At 53.4% G+C, this 9,232-nt stretch overlaps 1 protein-coding gene across 1 annotated transcript in view; it reads left to right on the forward strand.

Annotated features, from left to right (window-relative positions):
• The first annotated feature begins 5,682 nt into the window (after positions 1-5,682).
• LOC104839125 (tripartite motif-containing protein 47-like) overlaps positions 5,683-9,232 on the forward strand; it is a 9,218-nt gene continuing 5,668 nt past the window's right edge. The window contains exons 1-3 of the mRNA XM_010579245.1: positions 5,683-5,746; positions 6,097-6,200; positions 6,331-6,432. Coding sequence (XP_010577547.1) covers positions 5,683-5,746; positions 6,097-6,200; positions 6,331-6,432 — 270 coding nt within the window. The remainder of the gene's footprint in view (positions 5,747-6,096; positions 6,201-6,330; positions 6,433-9,232) is intronic.

Raw genomic sequence — 9,232 nt, forward strand, 5'->3', positions numbered from 1 at the left:
AGTCTCCTGGGGTCTCCCCTCAACATGACTTAGGGGTTTTATTCTCATTTCCCTGGCGTGGGTACTCTTTCGTCTTGCAGGGAGCGTGACCAAAGCCTCTGAAATTGCTTGAGGTGCAATGCCGAGAGCCTGCGTGCTGCCGAGGTGGCCCTTGGCTCCGGGGCCACGCGTGCAGCTGGTCTCTGGCGGGAGCAGGAATGCCGGCAGCGCCGATACCAGCACTGTTACCCGGCTATTTCCCTCCGCTTTTGAGGGAGCCGTGGTTCTGACGACGACCAGCCCGGCAGCGCGAGGGCCCACGGGCCGCTGTGGGGTTTGAGCTGCGGGTCCCCAATCTGCCGCCGGCGACGATCGCTGTCAGGGAACGGTCCTCGTGCCATTGCAGTCTCAGCAGCGAGGTTCGGCATCTCTCCTGCCACGAGCTCCCCCCACTTGTCATCCCACCTTAGCAAACACGAGTCGCTCTGGCCGAGACTGAGCATCTGCTATTGGCAATTGCCTCATTGTAGCTTTGCCTTTTTCTGTCCTAGTATTTCCTCACAACGATGATGTTTACATGTGATTGCTATAGAGCTTATGTAGAATGTATATAGCGACACATTTAGGGTGGGTAGTACTGTCCTGTGCTGTGCTGATGTTTTTCAGAAAACGATCAATCCAAAAAACCAACAAAAAAAAGCAAAGTAAGTGGAATTCTTCCATCTCCCGCTCAGCCAGCGGCACCGAGCCCCCACGGCCGGGCCCCGCTGGGGATGCATCAAGCGTGGCAGAGGGGAAGGGTTAGTGCAGAGCTGGGGGGAGCCCTCTCCTGGGGGATCACTCAGTCGCTTCCCAAGCATTGGTTTTGGTGTACCCAGATACAAAATTTCCCATTGTTTTCCTGCGGCTGGGCGCCCCGGGTCGTCCCGCAGCCCCTGCCCGTGCCTGGCTTCTGGATATCAAGGCCGGTGCTCTGGAAGGGGAGGGCTCGTCCTGCACAGAGCCGATCAGTACTGCACCCGTAGGGTAGGAAGAGATGCAATAAGTGGTCTTTGTGGTGCCTGAAGCCTATAAGTGGGGTTGGGTGGTTTGTTTTTTTTTGGTTTGGGGTTTTTTCTTTTTTTTTTTCCATTAAATTGGGATGGTTTGTTTTCCCTCCTCCCCCAAGAAATTTCTCCAGGACTTACGCACTATGCACAGAGGCGTGCAAGGCACAGAGGCACAACTGTGGCTGGGGCAGCCCTCTGCTGCTGCCCGTGCTTGCCAGCCCATCGCTGCAGCAGGGAAAAGCAGGGGGCACGCGCTGTCAGCCCCAGGGGCTTCCCCTGACTTTTAGGACTGGGTGAGAGTGGAGGGTGTTCAGCTCAAGAAGCACAGGTCTGCTGGCTTTAGAATTCCTCATGCAGGGTTTGTGGTGAAAAATAAGTTTCTGCTTGATTTTTTTTTTTTTTTTTTTACTGTAAAGGTGTCTGTAGCTCACAGTGCTTGAGTCTGCAAAGGGGCAGGAAGGAGGGCTCAGGCACAAGGGGCAGGTGAGAGCTCACTCCCTTAGCGACCTGTGACTATGACTGTTTTGGATGCTAATGGAGAAATGGGGCAGGAGGAAAGCAATGCCCGGGCACTGCGCAGGGAGAGGCAGCCCGCACCACCGGGGAAGTAAGAGGCACCCAGCGCTTTGCGGGAGCTGCGGGGGCCGGGGCGCAGGGATCGACCCCCTCCGAGGATTAGCTTTATGCCCCGCCCAGCCGGTGGCATCGTGGCAGGTGCGTGCCCAGGCGTGGGTGCAGCTCAGAGCTGGGCGCCCCGAAAAGGGAACCCTTGCACCCCGGTCCCCACGGCAGCCCCGGGAAGCTGCCCCCCGCCGCCTGTGAGGGCCGGGGCTGCGGGGTGGGTAGGAGCGCTACTTCAAAGAGAAACTGGGAGCAAAAGGGTATATTACGGTAGGCAATAAGTAAGGAGGAGATTTATTTTTTTAAAAATATATAACTATAGAATGTCCCTCAGTAGTTCCCTGCAGGTACTGTGGGGAAATGCTGAATGTGAAGAGTTTTGTGACAAAAAAGCCCCTTTGCTTTTTTTGCACAGATTTGCCCCAGAAAAGCTCATTGTTCAGGGTGGGGTACCAGGTTTCTGGTGGGAATCCCGTGGGTCCCTGGGGCTCCGCAGGAAGGAGCAAATGTTTCTGAGTGTCTGGGCTGAACGCAGAGGACAATCCCGGGTTTTCGGTTCAGTGCTGCCCCAAAGAAAAGGTTTGTCCCAATTCCTACTCAGCACAGCTAGCTGGGCTGCACATCTTCTTTCACGAAGTGGCAGCTCAGTCACAACATTACAGTCTTGAGTGTCTGATTTCAGCACTGGTCCGTGCAAAGGAGTGTTGCAATTGCAGACCAGAACTTTTTTTTTCTTTTTTTTTCTGTTTTGTTTTTTTTTTTTCTTTCTTTTTGGAAGTATGCTGAATACTGAGATACATTGTTGTTCATAGCTGAGCCCTGACACCCTTTCTGTTCTAAGCGTCGTAGTCCATCCCCGACAATCTCAAGCAATATAGAGCCAAATGCAGCCTTTGGGTTTCATTCCTCTTCCCTCGCCCACCCTGGGGTCAGGGGTGGCAGCGGCAGCCTGGCCGCAGCACCCACGGCCACGGCCACAGCACCGAGCCGAGAGCCACGCTGTGGTAAATACGGAGTTGGGGAGGGAGTGTGTGTATGCATGTGAGAAAGAGAGAGAAAGATTAAATTGATGCATTTCTTGAGAAAGGTGTAAGAATTTCACCTAAAAAGGGGCACATCTGCTTTGTTATTTATAAAAAAAAAAGCTAAATTCTGTCTTTTTCTTCTTTTTTTTTTAAGTAAAAGGACACTGCTAATAATTATTAGGGGCCAATTCTGCCTCCCTTCCTCATGCTGAGTAAGTACTACTTAACTCTGCAATTTTCTACTTGCAGAGTAAGTAAAACTAGCAGAATTGACCCCTCTGTGATTAAAAATCAAGTTTTTAGTCTGTTTTTTTTTTAATTGGTAGTGGTTTTTTATATTTTACTTAATTTTTTTCCCCAGTTCCGTTCCGTTGTGTCCTTATTTATGTAATATACTTTAACCTTAAAAGATGGCATGGATTCTTATGCCTTTCCTTTATTATTATTGTTATTATTTTTAAAAAAGAGATTTATTTCTAGTGTGATTTAACTGTCTACCTTCTAAAACGAGAGAACGTTTTCTTGTATTTTTACATTGTCAGATTCTATAGTTTCATAGATAATTTAACCAAATCGCTCAATGTATTATCTATATCTATCTGGTGGGTATAAAAGTTCTATTTTAAATTGTGTAAATACTTCAGAACTGGCTTCTTTTTTCCAGACTCCCCTGCCGTGGAGTTACTTGTTTACATCAAAAAGACTGTAGAATCTCTACGCTCATGTACTGTAAATAGTGAAGTGATCTGCCTATAACTAAATGATAACATATATACTATAAAGTGGAAAGAAAAAAAAAAGGAACAAGTCTGTGCCGCTAATACTTTAGTTTATCAGTGCAAGCCTGCTCTGGTTTTGCTTTGCAGAAGGTGCTCTCCTGCATCTGCCTGGCCGGAATGGGATGGAGGGGGCATGGCTGGGGCCGGGGGGGGGGGTGGAGTCCCCCAGCTCGCTCACACCAGTGCTGCACCACTGCCAGGGATGTGGCTCCTATGGGGGAACATCCCTGTATATTGCTATTTTAAGTGTGGCTTCTTCCAGTTTAACTCATGCAGGAGAAGCCTGGGCTCCATACTCTGGACTTTGGGAGCGGTGCCACTGCCGCAAGACCCGTCCAGAAGAAACCCCCCGGACTGGATGGTTAAAAATGAAGTGGGGCACCTCAGATTTGCTTGAGTGGGATTAAGAGAGCAAAGGGCTGGATTCCAAGAAAAAGTGTGGAAAAGACTCCAGATGGCGATGCAGCAACTGTACGGCTCAGGACGGCACCTGGAGAGCCCCCCCAGTACCAGGAGAGCAGCCCCCGGGAGCCAGCCTGCTCTCCCAGAGGCACTGCTGAGGTGGCCGAACCGCTGTTTCCCAGCACAGGGGCTCCTGGTGTCCTGGTCACTGTGGGAGCCCAGGCTGTGGAAGGGATGGGATGGAAAGCCCGGGGAGTTGGCAGCAGCACGAGGGCAGCTCCCCTGCAGCACCCGGCACATGGGAGCCCAGCGCCAGCCATCACCCCTGTTGGGCTCGCCAGGTCAGAGGTGTTGCACTGAATTTATCCAGAGCATGGCACGGTGATGCTGCCAGGCGGGAGGACCTCAGCAGCCCTAAAGGAAGAGGTCTGCAAGGTGCTGAGCTGTCCCAGCTATTTTTTTTCTGCCAATTTGCACGGATTTAGGCAGCTGCCCTAGACCTGCCCGCCTCCAGCACAGCACAGCCAGAGGCAGCCCAGTGCAGGTCCCTCTGCCCAGCCATAGAGCCAGAGCCAGCCTCCTGCCCCCAGCCCAGCCCCTCGTCCCTACAACTGCTGCACCCCAAGTGGAGACGTGATGGGAAGCCCATTTCCCTGCTGCTTTCCAAAAAAACCCCAGGCCTCAGGGCCACCAAACAGGAATATTTTTCTAAGATACATCAGGGCGCAGTGACGCTGCCAGTGCCAGGACAGATTAAAACATGAAATTGCAAGGAGGAAATGTGGGGATGCAGCTGGGGCAGCCGGTGTCAGGGTGCCCAGGGTGGGTGCAAGCATGAGCAGAGGCACGGGAGCGGGGTCCCTGGCTGGCAGGGCTCCAGGATGGAGCGGGGTCACATGAAGGAAGGGTCTACACGGAGGGACAGACCCACAGCTGACGCTTGTCCTCCCAGCCTGACCTGCGCCATCCGGCACTGCATTCCCAGGGAGCTTCCTGGAAAATCAAGGACTGATACTGTTGATGGAGTACTATCCTGCAAGCAGACCTAGAGACTGAAGGGAGCTGTTGGTGAATCACAAAATCAATTCAGCAGCTCCATTAGTCCCAGCAATTACTTCCAGCCATTTGGAAAAAAACCCAATGCAACAGTTTCCATTTTGGTATAACTTTGAGATAAAACAGCTTCTTTTCACACAGACGGGTGCTACTTTTGTAGTAGCTTATATGGCTGCTCTCCAGCTGCCAGAGGGAAGGGAGGTGGCGTTATCTCCCGTACTGGGCATACCGTGCCTTGTGGGAGGGGAAAATAAGTCAGTAACGGGCTTTTGTGAATAGGGACAGCTTTTGTCTCTGACGTTGGCTGACTGGCACCTGGCAGGCAGTGTGGGCAGCAGGTAGCGTGGGCAGCAGGTAGCGTGGGCAGCGCACGCAACGCAGGCAGCAGGCACCGCAGGGGCTGCAGCGGGCAGTGTGGGCAGCGAGGGCAGGGTGGCAGTGCCTGCATCTGCCCGGCTGAGCTGGGCTGGCTGAGACCACGGCTGCCCCGGGCTCCACCGGCTTGGTGGGATCCCCCCAGCCCCATGGGCAAAGACCCACAGAAAGGCCCGTGGGTGGGCAGGGGAGGCAGGGGCACAGCAAGGCAATGCTTGGAAACGCCACGCCAGGCTCGTGCTCCCGACTGGTGTGAAACCCCTGTTGCTTGGGATTTATTCACTGTCCTGGGCTGCCCTTTGGAGTTGCAGCTCCCACCCGTGCCCTGGGCAGTGACATCTGACACCAAATCCTCCTCTGGGCTCTTCTAAGCACAGGAGCTTCCAGCTCCCCGACATGGACTTCAGCTTCTGGGCCACACACAAAGTCTGTCCAGGAGGCCCTGGAGGTCATACTTCCAGTAATGTACACATCTGCACACTCTCAGTATTTATCAGTCCCAGCTTGTTGTCCAGGTCCATCTAGGTGTCTTTGCAGGGAGAAACAGGGACAGGTCTGGTTTCTCTGCTCCCTGCCAGCTCAGGGACCTCTCTGCCGCCCTGCCCACAGCAGCTGCCTGCATGCCCACAAGGGATGCCTCCCAGCTTTCCTTCCTGCTCCCTCCCAAGCTTTGCATCTCACTCCCTAAAGCACCTACAGCTCCTACCTCCTGTGCTTGCTGTGTGTCTTTAAATGCCAGTGGAGAGCTTTCTCCAGGTGCTGCTGGTTTTGGGTCCCGCAATCTCTGTTCCCTCTTTCTCTCCCCCTCAGTCCTTGGCTGGATACGTTTTAATTTTTCATGCACCATCTCTGCCTCCAAATACCTTTTCAAACTCAGACTTGGACCCCTCGTGTTTCTCAGCAGCATCCTGCAGGTAAGAAGGCACCATCCTCTCCCCACCGGCTTTTCTAGCACTAACCCCACTCCACTAAAACGCCACCACCCTGCTGACTCTGAGGGAGCGTTTCCAGCTCCTTATGTCTGCAGGCTCTTTATGTCTGCAGTGCACAGTGGGCCATGCTCGGTGGTGGCTGAACAGACCCTTCGATGACCAGGGCAACGGCAGCAAATCTGCCCCGGCAGCAGCTGCGATGGGTGAGGTGCTGGTACGGGGCTCTCAGGAGGCAGCCGGCTCCGCACAGCAGTGCTGGGGCTGCTGCTTCTCTCCGTTTCTAAGTGTCTCTGCTTCCCTTTCAGCTTGACATCCACAAGGACCCCTCCTTGCTCCTGCAGTCATGCTTTGATCACCACGAGCAAGCGGCTGCCCGAGCGGAGGCTGAGCACTGAAGGAATAGCAGAGGGCTGGAGAGAGCAGGGCAGCTCAGGTTTGCCGGGAGCTGCCCTCTGCCTGCTGGTCAACAGCCCATGGAGCAGAGGGAAGACACCTCCTCATCGCCTTAATAATAGCGATGATTTTAGAGGAAAACTGTCTACACTGCAGTAGCGCACAGAAGCACATGATGCCCTGGGCTCTCAGTAGCCCCTGAACCATCGAAGGCTGACTGCTCATGCACAACCTGCTAGAAGAAGGGCACAGAGAGGGGTTAGATTGCCCTGGAGCCTGGCACACGCTGCCTATCATCTGTATCTGCTTGCGCTGGTTTCGGATCACTCAGAGTCTTCATTGCAGTGCACCTGCAAAATAGCGGTGTCTGCCTGGAGAGAGGCAGGGAAAGGATTTAGCTCACCACTGCTAAATGGGCAAACTCTTGGGTGAAGCCCTGGCTTTCGTCGCCACCACCATCTCCATTCATCACTGCCAGCTACTGAAAGTCAGCTCCAGGCAGCAAGTCAGCAGTCTGAGGAGAAAAGACAACTTGTGCAATCCCCCCGGGATGTGGGGCTCTCCCTTGCACACTCAGACGGTGGAGGGAGGGATGCTGCTCCGAGCATCCTCACTCCTGGGATTCAGCTTGCCTTCAAGTTTACGACCAGGAAACAGAAGTCCGTGTTTGCTCTAGTGGGTTTTTGCAATCAGTCAAAGCCAACCAGCACTGAAATACTGTTGTATTTAAAAATTATACAGAAAAATAAATGCATCTGGCAACCAGCTATCGCTCTCTCCACAGTGCTTCTGGTATAAGCTCTATCCCTGCTACTTAATCTACCCTCCCTTCAGTGCTGCCGGTGGGGGGGACCCCCACATCAGTGTAGCTGTGAGGCCGAAGGGAAGAGTTAAAAAGGCTGTTTGGCTGCAGCCATGCACCATTTTGCCATGCAGGCTGCCCACAAGCGGCCCAAGAGATACCAGCAGATTATTTACAGTGGCCATTGCCTGCAGCTTCCAGCATCTACTGGCTATCTAAACTCCTGAAGGAAATTAAGGAAACTAATTTTTCTTCAATGAAAGGATTAAGAACTTTAATTAATGAAGGGTAAAGAAAGATTTTAGGCTAGGCGATTTGCAGGCAGCATGTGCAACAGCAAGGCTGCAGCAGCATGCAGTGGTGGAGCAGCAGCTTGTCTCAGCCTGCGTCTGCAAGCATGGCACAGTAAGTAACCCAGAGCAATCCACAAAATCCCCACAGGCTCCCGTGTGGAGCGAGCCCTTCTGCAGCCCTTGTAGGCTCCAAGCAGATCAAACAGAGGATTTTTCCTATGCAGCACCAGGTTTGGGGGTTGGGATACACACAGCAGCATGGCAGTCAGCTGGTGCCATGTGCACTAAGGGCAGCATTTGCAAATGCAAGTTCTGCCATGCTAGAGGAGTGGGGAAGGGCAATGGGAAGCAGTAGGTTCACGTGCTTTGGGGGAACAGCAAAGCCAGGTGAGCACTGCATACAGTGTTAGTCGTGTTCGAGACAGCTGTGGAAAAGGGATTAGCAGTAGCAAAGTGTGAAGCCCCATGGAGGGGAGAAAAAATAATGATAAAGGACACAGTGGTTAGGAACGAGAATAAGAAACATCACTTAGAAACTACAGCTGACATCTGAAACATCCCCATTCAGTGGGCCGAGGTCATAAGAAAGCATTAGGGAGCAGGTAATAGGCAGCAAGCTGCAAATGACCTTGTGTTCTGACACAGAGGGAATAATTCTACCTGCCCCAGGTGGGTAGCATCATGTCAGAGAGGACTGAGAGGGAAATACCATCAGGAAGAGATTTATATGATGAATTCTTGTAAAATAACCAAAATAAATATTGCTTCTCTGGGCATGTAGCCAGGTACAGAGTCCTTGCCTCGACAGTAGCTCAGGAGTCTCGCTTGGTTCAAGTAATACGTGTTTAACAAGTCCGCAGGAACCCAGGAGCAACCAGAGCAGCCCAGTAACACCAGCCTTTGCAAACACCACAGGCAGCAAGGTCTCTGCCACGGGGACACACACCATTTTTTGCTAGGACACTTACTAACAGTGTGCTTTGTGCCAGCAGCTTTTCAACAGCTTCTCAGAGTAACGGGACAGGGAGAAGAGGGAAAGGAGTAGCTTTTAAAATATTAAAAAGAAGCTGCCTCCATCCTCCTCTCTCCCCTGCTCCTGCAATGAAGGAGCCTTTTATTCCCTCCTGTTTTAGGAGAAACTAAGGCTTAGCAACTCCAGGGAGGAAAGGGGGGAGCACCCCCGAGCAGGTCCCGGAGGAGGGCTGGGCCCTGGCATGGCCACCCAGCCGAAGGGCAGCGGGGGAAACGTCCTTCATTCTTCCAGCTTTCTTCTCGGCACTCAGACGCTGAGGGGAGGCGGGAGCCTGGGCAGTCCCGGGCCGGTGGGCGCAGGGGCCGCCTTTAAGGATGGAGGATCGCCAGGTGCCCCCTCAAGAAACGCCTGCGCGAGGCCTGGGGCGGAGAAGGGTCGGGCGGGCCGCAGGTGGGGGTCCCGTTTCCCGGCCGCCGCCCTCCCCGCGTGGGCAGGGGGGGGCTCTTCGCCCCGCTCCCCCCGAGCTGCCGGAGCCGCCTGCGGGCTGGCGGCG

The sequence above is a fragment of the Haliaeetus leucocephalus genome, unplaced genomic scaffold, assembly GCF_000737465.1.
Source record: "Haliaeetus leucocephalus isolate CR32 unplaced genomic scaffold, Haliaeetus_leucocephalus-4.0 Scaffold656, whole genome shotgun sequence".
Lineage (NCBI taxonomy): Eukaryota > Metazoa > Chordata > Aves > Accipitriformes > Accipitridae > Haliaeetus > Haliaeetus leucocephalus.